This window comes from Gorilla gorilla, chromosome 11 (assembly GCF_029281585.2).
Source record: "Gorilla gorilla gorilla isolate KB3781 chromosome 11, NHGRI_mGorGor1-v2.1_pri, whole genome shotgun sequence".
NCBI lineage: Eukaryota > Metazoa > Chordata > Mammalia > Primates > Hominidae > Gorilla > Gorilla gorilla.
In genome coordinates this window covers 63,854,294-63,880,588 of record NC_073235.2, presented here as the reverse complement: position 1 = coordinate 63,880,588, position 26,295 = coordinate 63,854,294, and the positions used below count along the sequence as shown (strand labels likewise).

The 26,295-nt window shown below is 34.5% G+C and overlaps 1 protein-coding gene across 1 annotated transcript in view; it reads right to left on the bottom strand.

Moving 5' to 3' along the window:
* Positions 1-26,295, bottom strand: part of PSMD14 (proteasome 26S subunit, non-ATPase 14) — a 101,511-nt gene that overhangs the window by 35,481 nt on the left and 39,735 nt on the right. The window contains exons 4-7 of the mRNA XM_019022073.4: positions 8,664-8,735; positions 8,309-8,428; positions 6,043-6,113; positions 4,903-5,053 (exon numbers count right to left, since the gene is read on the bottom strand). Coding sequence (XP_018877618.1) covers positions 4,903-5,053; positions 6,043-6,113; positions 8,309-8,428; positions 8,664-8,735 — 414 coding nt within the window. The remainder of the gene's footprint in view (positions 1-4,902; positions 5,054-6,042; positions 6,114-8,308; positions 8,429-8,663; positions 8,736-26,295) is intronic.

The following is a 26,295-nucleotide window of genomic DNA, read 5'->3' as shown; positions in this document are numbered from 1 at the left end:
ATAAAAATGGGATTTTAATGCAGGCCTGACCCCTAAGTCTGTGTTCTTTATTACTCTATGCCCTCTCTCTCTATATGAGAGAGAGAGAGTATATATATATATATATATATATGTATATATATACATAGATATATAAAATAAGAAGCTCAAAACAAGACTACTATTTGAGTAAACTGAGTACTTAAAAACCTTCACCATCTTAAAACTTTCTAATATAAAATTTCTTGGAAAAGTAAAATATTTGCTAGCCACCCCTGAAAGAAAAGACACGACCTTCTAGATATCTGAAAATAAAGGGTATGCTCTTACAGCATTCATTCACTAACTTTTTATTTTAACTTTTTTAAAAATTAGAGACAGAGTTTCATCATGTCGCACAGGCTCGTCTCAAACTCCTGGGCTCTAGCGATCCACTCACTTTGACCTCCCAAAGTGCTGGGATTACAGATGTGAAGCCATGGTACCTGGCCACATTCCCTAACTTTCTTCCTGTATTTGTATTTATTCTCCAAAGCCCCATCTTTTGTAAAATGCTAGTTGTTTAAACAAATTAAAACCAATCAAAGCACTCATTTTACATTCTAATATCTGTGGAAAAAAGAATGAACAAAGAGGTAAGTACCACTTGGAATGATATTGTTTCTACATTCTTCCCATGAGGTACAAGCTCTTCTTTTCTCAGTGATGTCCTGCCTGCCCCTCAAAGCTCAGCCCAAGCTTTATCTACTTTGTGCAACCTACAGCTGATTTCTCCCTTGTTCTAATTTTAATTTGCATTTACTGTGTTTGTTATACAAGTAACACTTTATTGTATACTGGCACATACAAAATTCTGAATAAGTATTTGTTGAATTATTTCTGTCTCTAGCAACCAACTTAATACTTACAGAAACAAGCAATTTCAGTATATTTTGTATCAGTATGCAATGTAGGTTATCAGTATATAATTGGCAGAATAAGATCTTGCTCACTACTAACACTAAATGTATATAATTTATCTTCTCAAAGAACACAAAGACCATTTTTTAAAATTCATTTTGCATCTTAGAATCATTAGCATACAGATCAGGTATACTTAAGAAATACCTGCAGATAAGCTGACCTGCAGTTAGATAAACATCACATTTTTTAAAGTCCATTGAGTGTTTTGATCAGATTAAATAAAAATGCTTCAAGAAAACCTAACCAGTGGAAGACACATTTGGACATAATTAGTCATTCCTTTTTTTATGTTTTCAAAACAGAGAACAGACACAATGATTGTTAGGAGTTAGTTAGCTGGTAATAACTGAGCATTTTACTAACAGGAACCCATCAAGGAAAATGAGTTCTCTAAAGCAGTAATGCTTTTTAATAAATATATTACAATATCCTAATTAAGTTGTATGCTAGTTTTATGATTTTGCCCAAAGTGACCATTCTTTTTGCCTCAAGAAAGAAGTATAGTCACATTACAAGTTGAATTAACTTCTAAATTTGCTGCTGGATCTGGTTATGGGCTGAGTGTACAAGATAATAAAACATTCAGTAAGAGGTCCCCACTGTGCCACTTGAGAACTAAAGTTTAAAATATGTAAATATGTATATTTTACAAATGAACTAAATGCTGCAAGCGGACCTTATAAACTATTTCACTGATTAGAGCAGAACTCACTGGTAACTTCTGTGAGCTTACTCTCCATTTAAATTATGAATGCAATTACCATTGATTTTCACCTGTATCATTTTAAAACATTTATAGTACTGTACAATATGCAGAGGGTTACAGATTCTTTATCATATGGTGTATTTCATTATTTATGTTGATTTCAATGTTTACTCCTAGGGATGTCACAAAAGTCAACAGGAATAAGTCTGTCTAAATTGTTTTTTAAAATTAATTGAACAACACATTTTAAAAAATCAATTAATATATAATACATAATACCTACAGAAAACTATGGAGAACTTAGAGGAAATGTACAGCTCTTTCCCCTGACTTATGCTGAAGAGAGTGACACCTATCCACAGTAACTTAAAGAATGGCCTCACAATGACCTCTGGTATTCATTTTGCATTCTGCAGTTACTCTGATTACATCATTCATAATGGTTTAATATTAAGGAATTAAAGAGCCATTAAAAAAGCCCGAGCCCTGAAATTTTACAGAACTGGATTCATATCTTTGTTCTGCTGCTAACTCATGGTCTGACTTTGGCAAAGCAATCTCCTTGGCCCTAATTTTTTTTTTTTTTAACCACTAATAACATGTAGTGGTAACAGGGCCTATCTTTAGGATTATAACAAAGAATAAATGAGATAAGTTGAAATGGTTATTCACAATACCTGGCTCACAGCAATTATTCAATAAAAATATAATCAAGTCACCATAAAAGAAAATCAAACTATTGTGAATGAATTGAGATTACCAAGAAAGAATCCAGGCTTATCTAATTTCTCAAAGACAGAAATATTGGAATTTATAAAAATGGAAATATACAAAATGTTCAAGAAAGCGGTTTTATAAAAAGCGAACAGAGACCCAACTTAAATCATTTATATATAAAATGTCATTTTAATTCTTGATCTAATCATTGCCTTACTAAATATTTTGACAGCTTTGATAAATCACACACAGGAAAAGGGAGAGGGAGACTCTTATGCTATCCTTCATTTTTATAAGTTTATATTCCTAAGTATCATGATTTAACTAAAACACTAAGGATTTACTAGCATTTAATCTGATTCATAGTGATGAGAGGACTTGACACTGAAAGAACCATAAATTACAATCAAACTCTGACTCCTTAAAGATGAAGTTGCATTACTGACAAAGAATTGGATCCTTATTTCAAGAGATATAATAGTATGAATCTAGACATTAGGTCCAACAAGTGATACAAATCATCAATGATAGATATTTACACTAAATTTTTTCAAAAAGATTTCTTCCTAACATACAAAAGTAGACAGTGATCCATATGATTTCATAAATTTTAGATATATTTTTTTAAAAACTAAATTTAACATTAAGACGTGACACATGCATATTTTTAAATGAAATTCATCATTTTAATATAAATTACAATTAATTAGAAATAATGAAAATTCCAATATTATACAATACTTAAACTAGGTTTGGAAACTAAAATTGCCATTTTAAACATTACAAAAGGATAACCAAAAATAAAATACATACTCATTTATTTACATTTACATTTATTTAGTCTATTTTGAGAATGCATTCTTTCATTGTGTTTATGTTTATACTTTCCTTTTTCAAAGTAGCCACCATCACATGAGTCAAGATATCATAAAACCTAAGTTGAACTAATACTACAAAATAGAATTCTAATTATATTTAAAATTAAGCTTTAATTATTACTTGTAAATATTGTGGTAGGGGACTTTATTAGATAATTGTTATATTTGTAAAACAGTAATCATTACTTAAATGAATTACTTACGAGTTACTAAAAAGGTACCTTAAAATAGAGAATTAAACTTAAGAGGTATCAAATATAATTCATAAAGCTAATAACAATCAAGGATTTTTCAACCTCTTTTATCTATATGTTGAGTAACAACACATATAGTTAAAAAAAGTAAATAAATTGAAATATAGGCATATAGCAAGAATCAGAAGCTATCCATTCTGAATGGTCTAGTATATCAGTTTCTATTATTGTTTTTTGTGGATAGTTTTTGCCTCTGAAAAGCTAAATCACACCTAATAGGATCATGATTTAGAGAAGACCTCAATTTTTATACATGATAATGATATGATGTCAGAAAACATTCAACTTCAAATTTATGACAGATAAAAACTCCGTATTTTAACAGCCATGTTTAGTTTGTCTGCTGGTGAGCAGATATAAATGTAATCTGCACTACTATCAAACTCCAGGTCTGACAGATAGATAACAAGCTAATATTTATTTCTAAGTGCTCTAAAAATTATTTGTAAAACCTGCATAAAAAGGATTGCATAAATATATTGTGATTTTATTTTAACAATTATTCTACACTACAATGGAAGTACATGCTCAAACAAGACACCTCAGCAGTATTTTAAAGCAGTAACCACCTAGCCAATTTCTGTATGTCTGTAGTTTTTCTAATCCACTCTCCCTGTGGTTGAGCAAAATCGAATTGCCTCTCACATTTGCAGACAGCTCTGTGAAGGTGATAATAGAGCTGCTCCCTGCTGTCATGAGGCAGGAAATAGGAAAATGGCATATGGGGCTAGAAAGAAAGAAAGAAAAAAAAAAAAAGAAAGAATGAATGAACAAAAAAAGAGAAAGAGAACTAAACAAGAACAAAAGGGGTTTCAACAAAGAACTATAACCCAATATGCTTTGCAAGTTAATCTGTTTTCAGAATTATTTAGCATATTTAATCATTCATTTGCGTCCTCACTCCAAAAACATGAATGGTTGATACCAAGTCTTCGGGCAAGTTTTCATTGTCTAAAATATTTGGAAAACACACCTCCAGAATATGTCCTGCACAATGTCTGCAAAACAATGCCCTTTAAATAGATTTTTAAAATGTTGTGCCAATTCCAAATTCATCATTTGAAAATAAAGGTAAAGCAATGTTTATTTAAATATTAATAAAATGTTTATAGCAGGCTTTGAGTATGGTTTAACTTTCCTAATTTTATGAAATTCAAAAAATTTAAAGATAAATATTCATGAAAATTACACAATAAGTGATTAAAGAAGAAATCTCTAAATAAATTGCTAATAATACCAAGACACAGTTATCAACTTGTACAGTTTTTTAGTTTGTTTTTTAAGTAAACAGACAGCAGCTTTCTGTGTAATTAAGAATCCTGCTTTGAACAAAATGGATTTTTATTTAATGTATCTGTAAACAGAATGTGGCAGTAGATGGCAATAAAGATAGAATCTACTCTACCTTTCCTTTTACACTCTGAATGGGATCCACAACCACTGCCACAGCTCTCTCCGACAAGGCTTCAAAGCTCTGCTGAGTGTTGATATCCACACCAGAAAGCCAACAACCAAAGCCAGGGTGACTGTGATACCAACCAACAACCATCTCCGGCCTGAAACAAAGAGGGCATTCAGATGCTCAGAACAGAACAAGTAATACATTTATGATATGAAAAGAAACAACACACTAACGGGGTATAAATTAAGAAGAGATGAAAAACACACAGGTGTGAAAAAGCACCATTAGAAACCCTGAAATTGTACACCATATTATCCAGAAAACATGGAAATGAATATGTGTGACAAAGGAGTGCTATCATTAAGAGATGCACATTAGCAGTGGTGGATAAGGCTTTCAGTTTTTCACCTTGTTACCACAGTTTCTCAGAGCCAGTTTTTACCCTTTCAGCATTCAAGTAAATATCTACTCTTTAACTCCTTAGCTCTGGGAGTTGGATTTTCCAGGCACAGAGTACATTTTTAACAATGGACACCAGGATCCACTGTTGTGAAAGGATTAAATATCAATTAAACCAGCAGTAGAACTAGGAACTCAGTCAAAAACCAATTTGCACTGTTCTGCTCAGCTGCTGAGCCTTTTGCTAACATTAATTTTGAGGTTGTTTCCACAGCAGAAGAATTTGAGCAAGAGAATGACAACTATTGAGAGATTTGGTCTGAGGAAAAAACTTTAGAATATTTGGATTATACTTTCTCTGTCTTTAAAACTATGCCTACAAACATAATTAAATATTCATAATCTCATTCAGTTGCAACTCTCAAATACATGGAACATACAAGCTCTTTCAATTATAAGTGACTAGACAGTAACTCCATATGCTAAACAGAGGGAAGCTACAGCCCAAGCTTACTATGTGACAGTCAAGAATTTTAACATGAGGCAGTTCTCTGATGGGCAAATTTCTCTGGTTCTAAAGGGAAGATCTACAGGCAGTGCATGGCACTGATATTTACAGATAGTTTTATGTCAATTACATAACCACTTTTTCTAGAAATGACATTGATAAACATCTATAACTTTGAGGTATGTTTCTATAAATATTTCCCATTATTTCTTTAACTGATCATTTAAAATGCTTACCTTCCTGTCTGCTTCAACATATCCAACATTTTAGCTTGGAACACTGGATCAACTGCCTCCACACTGACACCCTGATTTAGAAAGAAAGAAAAATTATTAATTTTTGTAAATTTGGAAAAAAAGCTTCCCTATGTATATTATTTGGGGTTGCCAAAATCATTTTATAGGTTTTGATACCTACATTTGATACCTACTCAAGTCATTCAGTTATAAACCTCATACCAATCAAGCTTCTAAAATTGCCAACTACCAAACTGCTGTTGGTGAACGAGTTAAGCCCACTTTCAGGATTCTTTAAGAGTATATGGCCATTGCTGTGTATATGTTTACCAGAAATACGAAATAATTGAACCAACCATAACTATTGGTTAGACCTATTTAGGCAAGCATACTTCCTAATGCCATCCTATCATAACTGATGACTAAAATGAGCCTCATCCAAAGTTCTACAAATATTCAGCTATCATAATGAAACAGCCTCAAGTCTCTTACATACAGCATTATTTTGCTAGTTCAACCAAAATAAGATATTTGAACAGGAAGAATTAAAAGGTTCAGATCATCTCTCTGGTGATAGAGTACTGTCTTTATAGCTCCCAAGGCTTTCTTCTAACCTCAGGAATCTAAATCTAATGTACTTAAAGAAACTAGTTAACATAAGCACTTCCTTCCCACCAAAACAAACAGTACGCATATTGAATTCCAACAGAGAGTACATCCTCAAGAACAGGGGTAGGCAATCTGCTGCTTATAGGCTAAGAATGTTTTCGGTTTTTTTCTTTCTTTTCATATATATACTTTAAAAGGACTGTCTTAAAAAAGAAGAAGAATATGCAACAGAGACATATGTCTTTATAGAAAAAGTTTACTGACTCTGGGGTCAGAAGAAAAACTTTCTATGACACTAGAAAATAGAATTAGAGTGAATATAGGGATCAAAATCTTTTATTTTATATGGTCAAACAAGCATTTACATGGAAGTAATGATATTAAAGCCTAAGAACAATGTATTATAATGGGTATCTACATAAGTACCCATAACATATATGTTAGTTTTATGTGTTTCATGTAGCCTAATATAAAAAGACAGATACAAGTAATAAATAGTCTAAGATTTAAATCTAAACCTTTGGTTAACATGTAGAGTGTTTCTCTATTTCCAAATGTATAAAATAAATATAATAGATATCGAGATGGATAAAATCAGTAGATCCAAATTAGTTTACCTCAACAAATTCATCTATTTAGAGAAAACTTTACATTATTTTAAATATATTGCATTCTGTAGCAAATATTCTATTTTAAATGCTTATTTTTAATATACATACTATATATATTACAGTACTTAAAATTGTAATCTGTTCTCTAGCATCTACCTTATCAAAGTAAACTTACAGAACTCTGAATAGAACTAACAGCTTATAACAACAATTTCTTTAATCCTTCTTTTACAAGGCTCAGTAAGAGAAATATTGCCTAGCAAAGAAGAAATATCGCTTGGAAAAATACATGCATATTTTTCTAAGCAAACAGGTGAGAAGGATATATGTGTTTTTTTTTGGAAGGTAGATGGAATGGTTATTGTTTTTTGGCTATTTTCTTTCAGTCAAAATGCACATCTATCAACACAAGTCTAATGCATCAAACAAAAAGGCAAAACAAAACAAACATCTCTAGAAAGAATAATGTATTCTATACAGGTAATTTGTATGGAGAACGGTGCATATAAACAAAATACCATGCCTGGGAAAAAAATATTCAGGTTTGCTATTGTTTTGTTTTGCTTTAACTTAACATTTTAAATAAGAAAAGCTTAAAAAGTCATTCATCACCATATATAGAACATTTTTTAAATGACATATTTCAAAACAATGGGAACAAGACTTAAGAACTAGTATATGTGAGTTGAAAATCTAAATTAAGAGAATCTCAAATCTTTTGAACACTTGGTTCAAAATCAAACTAACACTCTGCTATTATAGGGTAAGTAACTTTTAAATCCAGTATTTTACACCAGTTTAAGCTGAAGGACTGAGAAAAGAAATTTAGCATTAGCATCATTCAGTTTGCAGACCTATAAGAAGTTATGCTGCGTTTTAAAGATTAATGGTTTAATTCAATACAATCTAAAAATTTCTATCAAACTTATGATTAATTTTTCCTATTGGAAAGAGAATATGTAATATGATGAGAGTTAGTTTGCATAGGAAAAGAAAAATGAAAAGAAACACATTTACTTGCAGCAGGCAACCATAAAAGTACTCACTGTTCCTGACTGTGGCATAGCAAACACATCAATCACTCTGACGGTATAATCATCAACAAATTCTCCAAGCATCAAACCCATAACTTCCATTGGAACTCCAGCACGGCCATGTTTTAACATCTGTAGAAAGGAAGAGATGTGGACACAAAGCAAATTTCGTTGAGGTCTCTGGTTCCTCCTTATAAAACAAAAACCAAATTTTGTTCCAGTGAAAATAAAAAACTCCTTTTATAAATGTACCTAAAACAATAGCTTATTTATGTCTGAGAGGATTAAGGTGACAAATATTCCAAAGTAAAAGATACAGTGAAAGCAACAGAGTTCTCTAAAGCAAGTAACTACATTCATTACTTACTTTTAACAGTGCCAGGGAAGAGATATAGACTTGTTCTGCTGTGTCCACTGCAGGAGCATCTGTAGGTGGCCCCTAGAAACAAATACATCAATTATTATTAAAACAAACACAGAGTTTATGAGTTTAAAATTCAAGTTACATGTGGTATAAACTTGATATTTTTAAAATAGTTTTGAAAAACATGTCAAGTATCCTTTTATTTGGCTATGACATAATCAAAACACATTTGCAAATATCAAACCTGTAGAAACAGGTAAAACTTAATACTAAGCCAAGGGTCTAATGGACATAAAGTTTAAGTGTTTCGGCAATGCCAATCTACCTTGGCTACAACATGGCTATAATGTACCAATTAGCCACATTTGTTACCACAGTGTGCATATGTGAAATGCTGCTGGACTAGCACAATTAACTAAAGCATCAACACAAACAGCAAATTCTCTGAGCTTCTTGATTTTCAGCTAAAGACAGCATGTATTAATAGATTAAGGCTATGGGATTCCTCTGCAAATTCATCACAACAGTGGAGGAGAAGGGGAAAGAAGACTTCTAATCCCTGGGTGAAAGAGCTGTGAACAACATCCTCTGCATGTCACCTAATGAAGCTGTTCCCCTCCCCCTATACAACAACAAATTTAACACAATTGCCCCAGGTGTGAACAAACCAGTTGAGACAGGTATAGCTGATGTGAAAATACTTCCAAAATCCTAACCACTACCTTTAAAACAAGTATTACTAAGGAAGACACTATGTTTCTCCTTTAAGGATTCTATCTTCTTCCTGAAAGGAAGCAAACTTCTCTTGACTATAACATTCACCTGCACAAGGTAACTGACATATAGTTCTTACCCTCAAGATGCCTACAATCTTATAAATGTGATTCTGCCCCACAATTAGTGCACCTAAAAAGCTTCTTGTTTTTTAATATGGGACAATCTGGGAAATTATAATGAGATATGACTTATAATTGCCAGGTCGTGTTTTGCTTAAAGTTCCCTTTCCCTGACAATAACTCTTACAAATTAGGTAAACAACATGTTACCTTATCCAAATTGTAAGCCGTGTTCTCTCTCCCATTTATACTTTTACATACTGAAAGTAAACAGTCGCTTTACATTCCATACATATAGGTCTATGTGTACTTTGTGCTTTTGTGTGTGTGTGTGTGTGTGTGTGTGTGTGTGTGTGTGTTAAATTCTAATACTTTGTATTGTTTTAAAAGTTCATATATTTACTGGAAGCATTAAGTATAAAAGGTTCTAGAATAAGTTTTCTCTAAATAAAATAATTTTGTTTTTATTTACTTTTGTTCAAAGTGGTGGGAAAAATCAAGTCCCTCAAATTTAATTTTCACCATAAATGCCAGGCAATAAAGTTGGAAACTGACCAAATTCTTCATCTATTATCACCTAATGCAGTTTTATTGCTTATTTTTCAAATAGCTAAGATCTCTTTCAGAATGAAAACTCTGCTAAAGTAAAGTAATAACAGGCCAAAGCATCTTGCTGAAGTCATCATATAAACCTAATTTTAGTGGTATGATAATTTTACTCATTTCACTTAGAAAGTTAAGAAAGATTAAGGAAAAGGTGAGGACAACAATAAATCAGTCGTGATGAGAGGTTTGGGGGAAGTAGTAGTAACCTTAAAAGGTTAGGATAATAATAAGGTTTCAGTTAAACAGAAGGAATTGATTCTGGTGATCTACTGCATAGCCTGGTGACTACAGTTAATAATAATGTATATTTCAAAATAGTTAAAAGACGACTTTAAATGTTCTCAGCACAAAGGAATGATAAATATTGAGGTGATGGATATGTTAGCCTTATGTGATCACTCCATAACATATATATTTATCAAAACATCACCCCCCCACCAATATATATAATTATTTGCCAATTTAAAATAAAAGTAGAAAAACAGGTTAACGAACACTGTATTCATAAAATTATTCCTGAATCCAGAGCAACCTTAAACACTGCATATGGAGAAAGAAGTTAAACTGGTATCTTAACTGTAGCTTTAACACAGCCTTTCTCAACTTGCCCGAAAATATTTTTTTTTAGAAAAAAAGGGAAATAAAACATCAAACCATCACCAAAATGCATTACTGAAAGAATCCAGAAACTATTTCTGCCACCAAAGAAGGAAGAAACACTATTTTCTTCAATATTATATATGTAACCAGTACTTAGAAAAGTGCCTGGGCCATAGTAAGAACTTAATAAGTACTGACTGAAAGAATGAATGAATAAATTAAGGTACTACTGCAAGCCAATGGAACAGAAAAGAAAAATACCAACTAGAGTTACCTCGAGAGAGAGGAAGCAAGCCACATGTCAGTGGCCTTTCTTCTGATTCAGAAACATACTAACTCACAATGGATTTTCTTCTGATTCAGAAACATACTAACAAGAAAGCCATGTACTAAGAGAAGACTATGCAGCTGTTTATTGCATGAGTGCTGTTTTATTTTTGTTTTTTTTTAGATGGAGTCTCGCTCTGTCGCCCAGGCTGGAGTGCAATGGCACGATCTTGGCTCACTGCAACCACTGCCTCCTGGGTTCCAGCATCTCTTCCTGTCTCAGCCTCCTGAGGCGCTGGGATTACAAGGGGCATGTCACCATGCCCGGCTGATTTTTTGTATTTTAGTAGGGATGGGGTTTCCCTGTGTTGCCCAGGCTGGTCTCGAACTCCTGAGCTCAAGCAATCCACCTGCCTTAGTCTCCCAAAGTGCTAGCATTACAGGCGTGAGCCACTGCACCCAGCCATGAGTGCTGTTTTTAAAACAGCAGCCAGTGATACTGCTGCCCCTTTCACCACTGTGGGCAAGAACTAGAGAAGGTTGGTACCAGTGAAATGCTGCCAGAGAGAGAAATCGCATATAATACACCGTCAATGGGACAGATACTAAAGACCTCGGCCAGCAGTGACTGTCTAAGGCTGTTGTTTTCCTACATGCTCACCTGTTCAGAATAGCAAAAACCAGGCAACAGAAGAAAACCCCATTAAAGACTCGAAACTGAGCTCAGAGAGGTATGTAAGAACATGAACAGCTGATATGGGGGGAGGGGGGCCAAAGCAAGGCTGGGTAGAGGAGGGTGTGGCCCCTGGCTAAGGCACCACCACCAGGCCTGAGCTCATGGACCTAGGTGAAGGTATTTTTGTTTTCCTCCCCAAATGTTGCATTTCCAAGACCACCCTGGCCTGCCACTCCCCCATGCTGTGTCTATTAAAACTCCCAGACCCTAGCAGGCAAAGACACAAGTGGCTGGACATTGAGAGGAACAGAACACATCAGCAGAAGAAGATACTGGCAGCTGAACATGAGAGAGGAGCACATCAGCAGAGGGACACACAAACGGCTGGACGTGGAGAGAAACCACTGGGGTATGAGCAAACCAGCACGCAGGCAGGCTATCAACCAGCAGAATGAAGCAGAGTTTGGCCAGGGCAGTTGGAGGACAGCGTCCTGACTCCAATGGAAAACCATCTCCCTTCTGGCTCCCCCATCTGCTAAGAGCTACTTTCACTCAATAAAGCCTTGCACTCATCTCCAAGCCCACGTGTGATCTGATTCTTCCAGTACACCAAGGCAAGAACCCCCAGATACAGAAAGGCCTCTGTCCTTGCAGTAGGGCAGGGGGTCTAATTGAGCTGTCTAACACAAGCCACCTATGGATGGCTAAAGTAAAAAAGCACCCTATAACACACACCCACTGGGGCTTCAGCTGTAAACACTCAATCCTAGACACTGCTGTGGGGTCAGAGCCCCATAGCCTGCCTGTCTGTATGCTCCCCTAGAGGTGTGAGCAGTGGGGCACTGAAGAAGCAGGCCACGTCCCAATCGAATGCCCTGTGAAGGGGACAAGGGAACTTTTCCCATTTCACAGCTACAGATCAAAGATGACCCAATTAGCTCCCAAGATGAGAAAAATGTGGGGCTGTGGACCATCTACGTACATTATCTTTTGGCAAACACTCCTGGGGGGCAGTATTCTGGTGATTCAAAAAGAAAGTCACCTAAATATAGGAATCATGAACAAAATTTTAGAAAACTATTTGACATCAGTAAAACAGAAGTTCCTTATCTTTGAAACAGAAAGCTGGAGGACAGACCAAGATAAAAAGATGAAAAATAATTTAGAATTAAAATCACACTAGGAGAAACAAGGGTAAAAGTATTATAACAAATTTAATTCAGTGATATACAATATAAATTTCTAGATGTCCCAAAATGTACAGTAAAAAGTTAGAGAAAAAAACTTTTAGAAATATAATAAAATTAGAGCAGCAGTCCCCAACCTCTTTGGTGCCAGGGACCGGTTTCATGGAAGACCATTTTTCGAGTTTTGGGGCAGGGAGGATGGTTTTGAGATGAAACTGTTTCACCTCAGATCATCAGGCATTATAGATGGAGCATGCAACCTAGATCCCTCACATAGGTGTTCAAAATAGTGTTTGTGCTCCTATGAGAACATAATGCCGCCACTGATCTGACAGGAGGTGGAGCTCAGGCAGTAATGCTCACTTGCCTGCTGCTCACCTCTTGCTGTGTGGCCTGGTTTCTATGGTCACAGACTCATATGGGGACACCTGAATTACAGGACAGACAAGAGCTCAAAGCTAAAAAACAGAATTGTTTCTAAGGATAAAATAAACAGAAACAATAAACAAAGGCAAAGCTGAAGAAAATTTTCTTGAATTTAAAAAAAAGTTCACCTTTGGGACCATCATATGTGAGGCAATAATCAATGAATAAAAAACTGTATCTTGAAAAATCTTAGCTAAATCTCAATTACATAAAGTAAAATGTCTAAAACCATACGAGTAGAGAAACCAAACAGCCTGCTGGGAAAAAAATGCAACACAGGTTGACTGTGGATTTATTTGCAACATTAGATGGCAGAAAACAATGAAGCAAATCTTCAAAGTTTTAGGTAAAAAACTGAAAGTAAAGAATTTTATACTCAATTTTTAAAAAACATCCAAAGGCCCACAAATACATTACTAAATGTATAAGGGCTCAGAAAATAGGATTCCATATATTTTCCCTGAAAGAGCTTCTTGAATAAAAGATCCACTTGAGCATCCCACTCCTCAAATAAATATTAAAAGCTAAAAAATGGAAGAGTCGTCATATAAAGAAATCTGTTACAACCACTGAATGCAGTTAAAAAGATATAGATATAAATAATGTAAATAATCAGGATCCGAATCCACCATTATCCAGGTAACTATATAGGCAGGAGGGAGAAATGAAGTATACAATATGCTCTATCTTTTATAGTAGGGGAAAATACAGATGTAAGTGTTGACTTTTACTATTCTGGAAACATAAATTAGTTTTTTGAACAACTTTAACCACTGTAAAAATTAAAAAGCATGTAATCCCAGCTACTCAGGACGCTGAGTGGGAAGATGGCTTGAACCCGAAAGGCTGAGGCTGCAGTGAGCCATGGTTGACCACTGCACTCCAGCCTGGGCAACAGAGTGAGACCCTGTCTCAAAAAAAATTTTTTAATTAAAATTAAAAAGCAATGTACACATTACTAAGTCACTGGGGAAGAAAAACCAAACACAATACTGACAGTAAAACAACAGTAGGAAATCAAGAAAGAAGAAAAAAATACCAAGCAACATAAGGTAAGATCAAATATATTAGTTATGAAAACATATAAATGGATTAAAGTCCCTTGTTAAAAGATAAAAGCCTCTCATAATGGGTTTAAAATGGAAATTCTTGTGTATGCTGCTTATGAGTAACAATTAAAACAAAAAGACTGAGCAAAATTTGTCAATGAGATACCAACATTTTTTGTTTAAAAGAAGCCACAATGGCCACTGGTTCACTCACCTTACCTTTCTTCAGTGGTGTATTACATTAATATTTCCCACTATTAAATCATCTTTGTACTTCTAGATTAATTGTTCATGTTTTCTTTACTATTTGTTCATTTATGTTTTCTTTTTCTCATAAGTGAGATTGTTCTGGCATTTTTGTGTGTGTGAAATTTGCCAGGTTTTGATATCATTATGTTAAAGTTATAAAACAAACCGAAAAATTTACAAGTTTCCCAATTACAAAGTTTTCCATTTTCTATTTTCCAATAATATGTATGTGAAAAAAAAATCTATCCATGTTTTTCAATTTTGGAAGTGTTAATTATTAAAACATTTGGCTCTGAGGCTGTTCTGTGGCTAATTGCTATAATCTTTTCAGTTGTATTGATAAATTCAGGTTATCTATATCTTGAGACTAGATGAACTATTACAGTGTTGCAGAAAGTTTCATTTCATTTAGATTTCAAAGTTATCACCATAGAATTGAACATATTCTATTTTAATTTTTCATTTTTTCTTAGTACTGGAAGCATTTAAAACTAAATTTCCTTTCCTATATCATGTTATACCACCACCCAGATGGATTAAAGAGTTACATGTTTTTTAAAAAATTAAAGTGTAACAAATGCTATGCCAAAAATATTGGTGAATGCCTATTTGATCTGGGTGAAGAAGCACATTTTAGGTAGAAACTCAACTGAACAAATAAAGGAACATAAAATTGCCAACATAATCTAAATTTCTAAATACCTAAAGACTTTAAAACAAAACACCCTGAAAAAATAGTTTTCCCATTTATGACAAGAAGTCAGTACACAAGCAAATTAAAAATACTAAAACCATAATGGAAACATGGGCAAAGAATAATAGAGACTAATTACATCAGAAATACATGATGAAATAAATACGAAGGCCAGGCGTGGTGGCTCACGCCTGTAATCCTAGCACTTTTGGAGGCCAAGGCAGGCGGATCATGAGGTCAGGAGATGGAGACCATCCTGGCTAACATGGTGAAACCCCGTCTCTACTAAAAATACAAAAAATTAGCTAGGTGTGGTGGCATGTACTTGCAATCCCAACTACCCAGAATAGGGCTGGGCACAGTAGCTCACGCCTGTAATCCCAGCACTTTGGGAGGCAGAGGCAGGCGGATCACCTGAGGTCAGGAGTTCAAAACCAGCCTGGCCAACATGGCAAAGCCCCATCTCTACTAAAAATACAAAAATTAGGCAGGCATGGTGGCGGGTGCCTATAATCCCAGCTACTTGGAGGCTGAGGCAGGAGAATCGCTTGAACACGGGATGTGGAGGTTGCAGTGAGCCAAAATCATGCCACTGCACTCCAGCCTCAGTGACAGAGCGGGTGAAAAAAAAAAAAAAACAATATGAAAGGCTCAGCCAGGCACAGTGACACATGCCTGTAGTCCCAGCTACTTGGGTGGCTGAGGTGGGAGGATCACTTGAGCCCGGGTCAAGGCTGCACTGAGTCATGATCTCGCCACTGCACTCCAGTCTGGGGGACACAGTGAGGCCTTGTCTCAAAAAAAAAAAAAAAAAATACATACATATATGTATGTTACGGGGTGGAAAAAAGCTGTTTATCTTTGTTTAACCTGAAGCTTAAATCATTCCATGAGCCACATAGTCCTATCAGAGAAAATCTGGAGTTTTTCAGGCTCTGGAAAAACACATCTTTGTTTTTTGTTTATTTTTTTCAAATGTGTGATAGATACCAATCCCATACTACAAAAAATACTTAAGTATTCATCATGTGCTACCACTTTAGCTGTGTGGTTAAACAAAAGCTTCGAGAAGCTTGTGAGGTAATCAAATATACATCTACATCAACATATATCACAAGGCTAAAATGTAACACAATCAGAGCTAAAATGCAACTTCTGACGCTAGTAATATACTTTCCAGTACAGTACGCCATCCCATTTTCAGATGCCCAAATCTACTTTTATTCTGGGAGCTTAGTTCACTTCCATTGTTTATAATTTTAGAATCCTCTGCCACCTGGAGCCATCTCCTATTAAAGAAAATGGAAAGAAAACTTGAGATGTCCTTCCTATTCAAAAGTAGTTAGTATGCTCACTGAGAACAGAGAACACTTCAGTGTCTCCCCATATTTCCTGAAGTCTAGATGGGCACAGTGGGCTATAGAGAGCAAAATGCACTATACACTGTATAGATACTAATATAAAAATTAAAATATGCCTTTTTTCCAAGTCCAATTAAAAAAAAATCTTTGCCCTGAAAAAATAACTTTTTATTAAAAGCTGTGGGAAATCTAAGTTACACAAAGCATTAGAGACTTTTTAAAAATCACAGCACACGATAGAAAAATAAAAACCAGGCAAGCACAGTTCTCAAATATATTACCAGTTCAAAGAATTAAATTATGGATGCATATATATAAGCATATAAAATTATATTCTTAGTATTAATGTATTTTAAAGAACTGAGTAGGGCCAGGCACAGTGGCTCACACCTATAATCCCAGCACTTTGGGAGGCCAAAGCTGGAGGATCACTTGAGCCCAGGAGCTGAAGACCACCCTGGGCAACATAGTAAGACTGCATCTCCACAAAATTTTTTTTAAAGATTTGCCAGGCATGGTGGTGTGTGCCTGTACTCCCAGCTACTCAGAAGGTTAAGGTGGAAGATGGCTATGCCCTGAGCAAATAAAGATATTGAAGTGACTCTCTTGCCTCAGCCTCCCAAGTAGCTGGGATTACAGGTACGTGCCACCACACCTGTATTTTTGGTATCTTTGGTGGAGACGGGGTTTCACCATGTTGGCCAGGCTGGTCTCAAACTCCTGATCTCATGATCCACCCGCCTCAGCCTCCCAAAGTGTTGGGATTACAGGCGTGAGCCACCGTGCCCGGCCAGGCTCTATTTTAAAAATGAAAAAACCTAAGGAGAAAAACGTATGAGTCAAGGGTTTCAGTGAGGGGAAATGTAGAGTAGGAGTGATCAGATTAATGAGGTTGTAATGGGCAGAAATGGGCAGAGACACAAAGTTTCAGGATTGGGAGGAGCTACCTAGTGGAAAGGAGACAGCGCATGGTTTTTATCCCTCACCCACAGCAAGTTTCCAAGTCCCTTTACCCCTACCCTTATGTCTCATATTTCCAATCCTAGACATAAATAAGAAACTAAAGATTTCACAAGTAGAAACTGCTAACATATTTTCTTAAGTTAGACTTAAGTTATAACTATTGTATTGCTAGTTTGTATTTACATTCAACTAAAATGGACTAAGTGATCACATGAGGACAAATTATACATGTCCTATTTATAGGACTAAAAAAGACCTGGATTTACAGAGTGTCAATCACTTCAATCATGTTTTATTTATTGAGAAATTATTATGTTTAAGAAAGTCAGGAAATGCTGGGTAAAGTGAGGTTAAAAAAAATTATATAATGATATAAACCAAATGAAAACCTGGCCTCCAAATACTTTTTGAATTTTTAAAATTGGCTTAGGCTGTTACCACTATAAAAAAAAGTAATGGAAAAAAAGTCTTTTTTCTGGTGCTTAATCAAGAGCATAGTTCTAAAATTATCAGCTTATACAGTATGTGAACTATTCAAGTTAACTTTGTTGACCTTATAACAACTGTTTCACCACCATTAAAAAAAAAAAAAGAACAGGAAGTCATTGATTGGAGATTGAATGTGATGTAACTTAAACTTCAAGGTCATTTAATAATACCTATTAGAATAAACGAAGGCACCAGTATAACTAAAGAGGTACTTAAGCTACATAAAATAGTCTCGTCTTTCATACAATGCCACTATAAAATAAGCACACACATCACTGACAATAGAAAAGTAAATAAGAAACATCTGAATATTCTGCAACTTCACAGTCTGCTGCTAAAACTTAAATGAATATTACCATTTGAAAATTGGAATATGATTTATAGTTACATACTTCTGTAAAAAATATGAAACTAAAATGCACATATCCCTTGTAAAACAAGGAACTGAAATAATTACTTTTGCTATATAAATCCTCAATACTAAATTCCTACAAGCGACTTTGAAATCACTTAAGTAATTCTGACTCTTGAAAATAAGTTTGTTATAAAAAGGGGGAAAATCCATACCTTTAAACAGACTAAAATTATAAGTCAGTGATCTAACAGAACTGTAGGGTAAAAAGCTGAGCCACAGGCACAAGCAGTGTGACCAGCCTTTATTCATTCATGAAAATCTAAGCAACCAGTGATATAAAACCTGTTATGAATTCTGCAAAGGCAAACAAACCTCAGTACAATGAGTTTTGATGTGACACATTTAGTAAGACAGATATTATCATCCAGGTTTACAAATTTTAAATGTGGTTAAATTAACTGAGGCATGAGGTGGATTTTTTTTTTCCATTTAGAAGATTAAAATCTGATCCAGTATAAAAACCTGTGACTTTTACATGGGTAGCCCTTGTTGACTAAGTGCTAAAAAAAAAAAAAAAAAAAGGCATTTGCCATTATAACAGCATAAAAACTAATGCCTCAAAGTGTTACCTACTCAGGCCTTTTAACAAATTTGTTAACACTATTAGTTATATTACTCCACCTTTCTCTTAGTGTGAACTGGTATCAATTATTTAGCCAATTTTATTATGTTATTAAAATACCTGCTGATTAAACATGAACTAAAGTGTCACTTAAAAGAAATGTAAAATAAATAGCATCACTGAACTGCAACATTCCAAAAATATCTAAAAATATAAAGTTATCTCGGGAAATGACATTAAACATTTCAAAAATTTGTAAAAAAAAAAAAAAAGGAGTTTGAATATTTAAATATTACATATGGCTTATTTTTATAATGGCTATTTAAAAGTGCATATTTAGTCCTGTGTTTTAAAAATTATTTTTAAAAGTCTGTTAAAATATATGCTTTATAACAAAAAAGAAAATAGGCTTTAGGAACAAATGAAGGTGATTATATGTTTTAAAACAAAACCTAAACATATAATTTATTGAGTTGATGGAAAATAATTCTTAATTTTATGGTATCTAATATAACCCTCAACAAATTTTATCATAAAATCAAAAATTCTGACGAAACCACTACATTCAGTTTCCTCAATTAAAAATTCCCTTAAAAAAATGCAACATAAATGAATTCAAACACATACAACTAACTACCATTGTACTGTTTATCTCTTACCCAGCAAGGTAAGAAACAACCTTTTAATACTTTAATTTTGTATTAAACAACTAGTGTGAAAAACAAGCTGCATGTAAACTATTTCTACTGCATGAGCTTCAATGACTAGCTGAGGCAACCTGTTATAGGAGGTGTTAATTGGCAATAGGAGTACAAGTCAGAAGCATGTTCCCCATCGTCCTAACCCAGCAAGGCTAGGTCATTAAAGTGGAAATGAATTCTTTCATGTCGACTTAACCCTTTCAATGCATGATTTCAGCTGTTTGCTTTCAATTAATTTAAAAAACTTGTTACTTTTTAGAGTTAAAAAAAAAATGTTCCAAAAAAAAGATCCTTTGGCTGACAGTTTCAATGACTATATTATTCAGAAGAGAAGAATAGAGCAAATTAATTGCAATGTAATACTGCAACTCTCCCCTCAGAAAAACATATAAACTAATTTGTATTTACCTATTTTAACAATGAAAAGAAGATAGAGGAGATAGTGTTTAGAAATAGCTCAGAACAATTTAATCACATAGGGTTTCCATTTACATTTCTGTTTGCGGATCCAACAACTGTCCCATTAATCATCTTAACCTTGGGATACAGCAGTAGAAATTTTTTATTCCCATAATGTCTATACAAGAATCTTTAATGTAAAAGTGTTTTAAAGCATAAACGAGTTAATACACCTTTCCAATTATGTTTTATTATTCTGATAAGGTGCATAATCACAGCATAGTCTGATGATTGGTTGCCAAAAAAGTCCAAATTCCTTTTATGGCATGATCTCAGAGGTTTCCAGATGGTGCATTAAGTCTTCAAAAGAAAAAAAGACAAAAAGAAAAAGAAAATAAGAATGGAAATGTCAAAATAATGATGCATTGCTTTTCAAATGCTACATTTATAAATACTAATATTGCCAATTTTAAGCATTATAGAAATTTAAAATAAAATGCAATTATATAATATTACAAATACTACAAATAAAAATATACATATACTGCATCTTTCATCTCTGAGTAATCCTGAAAGTACTGACTTTAGTAAAAACTCATAATATCAGAGTAAGAATTAAACATTAGAAAACATACCTAACACTATGTACCTTGCATAATAAATCAATAAATAATTGCCAACATGACAATAAAGACATAATTTCACCCACTGCTGAAATATACCTAGGTTCTTGAGTAACTTTAACCAACGATATATTTCTTTATTAAAAATTTGATTAGCAAGAGACAAGAAAACAATGGGAAATATAATGGTTCAAGGATGTCAAACAATGAGAATTATACTATATTCCTATACCATACTCTATATCCCTTTCCTACCTCACCCACCTCCTCTGAAATTTTCTAATTATTTAACAAATTCGGTTCCTGCCTCTCTGAAAAGTTTCTTTTCCTAGGCCTACTGAGTTCCTCCAATATAGTACACCTAAGTTTGGTGGCCCTACAGCCAGTATTTTGAGAATATAAAAACTGCAGCAAGAAACAAGCAGTGGGGTGAAGCGATGTAATAGCAGGGGAGAGGGGGAAATGACACCATTATCTGGTTATAAAGAGACCCTACCAAAGTAACATAGGGGCTGGCAGCCCAGTGCACAATGCCTAACTATGACATTTCTTTCCCTTTAAGACCACCTTGGTACTCACTTTGAAACAATTTTCACCTATTTAAAAAATGTGTGTGTATACTCCATAAATATATATACCCACTATCAACCCACAAAAACTAAAAACAAAGTTTCTATGTGTGTGTGTGAAATATACCATGAGCACCAATCACTTTAGATATCTATGAAATCTGTCTCATCAGAATAGGAAATGGCTGTCTCCCACTTTGGGTAACAATCACTGTGCTCCACTGCAACAAGTAAGGACCAAGCACAATGCTCGACTACCTTTGTTATAAAAAAACATCATTCAGCAGCCTGGGCAACATGACGAAACCGTCTCTACAAAAAACTACAAAAATTAGCCAGGTGTGGTGGCTCAAATCTGTAGTCTCAGCCACTTGGAGGGCTCAGGTGGGAGGATCATTTGAGTCTGGGAAGTGGAGGCTGCAGTAAGCCAACACGGTGCCACTGTACTCTAGCCTGGGCAAGAGTGAGACTCTGTCTCCACCAACCCCCCACCATCTGACACACATACACACAGCATCATTCACGGAGATCAGTTCAAACTTCAGAAACCAGAAAATATAAACATTTAAGATTGGCAAAAACATAACTGGAAAGAGGGGCCCAGAATCAAGCAGAACCTGAACGTCTCATAACAGAACATTGAGGTATCAGAATTGTTCCACAAAAGACTGCAACTGGCTTTAGAGTTCTTATAGTGCCAGTGGCCCTTTTGAAAATACTGTTCAGCTATGGTACTATTTATTTATGTATTTAAATCACAAAACATGTAAAAATAAATAAAAAATAAATTAACTGGTTATTTTGGGAAGCACCCATAATTCATAATTCATTAACTAGCCCATCTTCTAAATTATAATATGCAAAGCCATGTATGAAATATTACACAGAGAGACATACAAATAATCTACATTTTTATTTATTCACTCAACAACTAGACTTGACAGCCCACATACCATGTACTAGCTACACACAAGTAGGAAAGTCCCTGCCCTGAAAAGGTTTACAAAGTAGAAGGCAGGGAAGAAAGAGAAGAACCATAACTGCAATATAGAATAAGTACAAAAATAGATGCATAAATAGGGAACAAACACATAAGTGATAGCAATCTATTTGATAAAATTTTCCTTTATGCTAAGAATTAGGGAATACATAGACCTTTTCCAAGTAAGAAAAGGGGGAGGGAGGGAAAAGGCATTCTGGGAAGATAAAAATGACACACTGAAAGGCACAGAGACATAAAACACATTACCACTCAAAGCTTTTTAAACAATAAAATGAGCTAACTAAAGCGTGGATTCCTAATTAGTCAAACATGAGTGAATACTGTTTAAATTTCAATGGTTGTTTTTCTGAGGATGTGACTTTTCAAATAAGCAAGGTCATCTTTAAAGCAGACATGCTCTTCCTTATCCATACTTTTGGCTTTATGAAAAATATTCAGCACTTAAGAATATAAATCATTTTGGAGTTCCCTGACATGCCTAAAATAAATACACAGTTATAAAGACAATATTTGAAGGATAAGATGATATATTTTTCCACACAAAATATTAAGTCTTAAGGACCCAAGATTTCACTATTATGATATAGAGTATCTTTTCAGTTTATAGAATTTGTATAAATTTTACATCTGACTCATAGTCTTAAAGCCAGATTATTTTCTCTTTAATATACAGTTCTCAGAACAAAATATTCTTTTAATAAAATTATAAAGAGCTGATTATCTGACATCCAAGCAATGGACACCACTGGATGAGAAGACACAGAGTTCAAGGCTGGGATTAGCTGGATCACTGATCAAAGGAGCTGAAGGTTAAGTGGATGCTACTGTGATCAGCTGTTAAAGCCACTAAGCAGTCATAAAAGCTGGGCCCTGGAGGTGTTAACACAGAATACAAATAACCTTCCTGTTTGTGTGTATCTTGCTTTACATTTTTCAAATATAATTACATTTTGCTTTATTTCTCAAATGTGATTTACCTCATCTAATGAAAGAAGAGAAAGACAAAGGAACAATACAAGAAAAAGAAAGCACCACACAGAGGAGAGAGAATCCAAAAAAATGGGTGAATGTGGGCATGACTATTTGAAAAAAAGGAAGAAAAAATAGACTTGGGAAACTGGATGGCAGATACTATGACATGCACTGGGTATATGACAAACCAGTTAGATGTGGTCCTAGTCCTTAAAATGTAATATAGGAGACAGAAAATACACAGTATATATAAAAATTAATACTTGATTGTAACTTGGTGTAGTTTATTATTTTAGTGGCAAAATAAAAGGAAAGAGAGTAAGTCTTGGTAATATAATAAAAGCAAGGCCCTATTTCAAAGAGCCTCCCCAGAAACTAAATAAGCAATGAATGTAAGCCAGAGGTTCTTAACTGTATTTATAGCTCAGAATTACAAGGAGAGCTTAAAAAATTCTGATGCCTGGGCCCACCCTCAGAGACTCTGATTTAATTGCTCTGGATTGAGGCTCAGGAATCTTTTTTTATTTAGCTCCCCAAGTTATTCTAAAGTATAGCCAAGGTTGAAAACCACTGATATAAACTTATAAAACAAGGATTTCATTATTGTGAGGTTAATGAAATGGCTATGGTTAGTTTGTCCAGCCAGTTGTCTAGGAATTTCAGAGGTCTTGAGCCAATCACCAAATGCATCAAATTCTGAATTACTACAGCGTTTATTATAATTTCAATTTAGTGAGATACAGAGGTTTACAAATTATCATAGATATATGAAGTAGAGAGACTAATCAGGCTAGAGACATCATATGCACTAATTGCTGCTCTCCCTGAAATATTTCTGGTTCCGCTCTCTCAGGCACATAGTACGACTGCACTTCCCTGACCTGTTGAGGTTAGGTATGAACATGTGACTCTCCTCAGCCAATAAAATGTAAGCAGAGTGGCCGTGTCACTTTCAATCAAAGCTTTTTAAGGAGTCAGTGTTCAATGATAGCGCTGTATCAGCTTGAGTCCCACAGTAATGATACCACGGAACAGAGCACCCAGACGACCCATGTAGACATACAGTATGAGTGAAAAAGAAAGCTTTCTGGTTTTAAACCATTGAGATTTGGAGGTTATTCCTGAAACATAATCAACCTTTCCTGACTAGCACACCATAGAAGACTTCCAGGAGAAAGAGGAGGGTAAGGGATCATTTAAGCAGTCTAGAAAGAAAGTAGTAAATTCATTAATACACAATGGGGGCAAAGGGCTTTCCTTTACAGAGAACACCTTACAAAAAGTAATATAATGGATGAGCAGAATGGTATGAGAAACTTGAGGACTTACAGAGTATAATATGGCTACTTTGAGATATGAGAAGGTCAGAGCAAAAGATGAATGTAGACAGAGACAAATCATGAAGGATAGAAATTCTAGAACAACTCATAAAAGGGCCAAAGGGGCCATTCTGTGATACTACTCTGCAACCTTCTTTCTGCCCTAGTATAAGCTAAGTGATAAGACCACTTTCACCAGCAACAATGACACACTACCATACCAACCATTTTAGAAAGCTCCCAGATGATCCTGATCATGCCAAAAAGGTATAGGTGGACTTCTCTTTCCCATCCCCTTGAGTCCACTACACTTTGGCCTGAAGACCATAATTTTTATCTTAAACTGAAAATGACGGAGGCCTCATTAAGGATATTTAAACAAATGAATAGAGTAATAAGTTCCACATTTTAAAAAGAACTGTAGAATTTCTGGTGGTGGGAAGATTTACTAAGGGAGATTGGACAAAGGAGGACACAGACGGGATTATAGGAAGGCTGAAATAAGCAGAGGCAATGATGAGAAGAAACATTTGAAGCACACTCCACAGTATAATACTTGGAGACTAATTACACTTGGGGAAAATGGAGAAGTACAATATGATTGCAGGTTTTGCCTTAGGCAGCAGGGTAAATATCAATACCATTAATCAAGATATGGAATACCTTCAGACCATATCCAAAATCTCCAAAATCTAACTGCTTCTAACTATACCTGCATTACAGCAATCTAGTGATTAACTATAAATGTATTTATGTGAACATGAAATCCACTTAGTCCTCAATTTAGTTAATTTTGTTTTTACTCTTATTGGAAATGATCTGAGATCTCCTCTCCTTCCTGCTACTTTGATTAATCAAGACACAACATTACAAGGTTCAAAGTTAAGTCAACACAACTATAATAACACTTTATCTGTCTGTCTGCAAATGGCTGGTTAGGCCCTGCCCAAAATGGAACAGTTGAAGACTATTCGAAACCATTACAATAGTCAGTTATTCACTCAAAATTAAACATTATCACATCTAGTTTTAGGACTAGTTAACTTCCTTCTTGGTATAAATTACTTAAGTTCTTCATCCTCAAATAGGATTGCCAGATACATGATACTGAGTTAAATTTGAATTTCAGATAAATAAGTATTTTTATTAAGTACATCCCAGGCAGTATTTGGGACATATTTATACTAAAAATTAATGGTTACTTATCTGAAATTCAAATTTAACTGGGCATCCAGTATTTTCATTTGCCAAATCTGGCAACCCTATCCCCAAGTAACTACAAGTACTTTCTATTCTAAGTTCCTTACACATTTTATTTGTTCTGCCTAGCTTACTTAAGCCAAAGGCAACTTTATATTACTAAACATACCAACATTTCTTTAAAAATGTTACCATGTATTTGTCTTTAAATAAGCATACTTTTAAGACTTAAGTACCCTCACCAAATGGACATTCCCAGTTCCCTCTTATGAAAAGAATACAAATTAAATCTACATCTCATTGTTATACATATCATATTTTTAATCTTGTTGGAAATCAATATCAACTTTGAAGTATCTTCTCTCTCCAAATGCTAACATAATTATTCATTAACCAACAAATACATCTTTTACTTTAGGCAAGAAAACGTTCACAGTTTAGACCATACCTTGCAAGCCCTGCTGGTCTC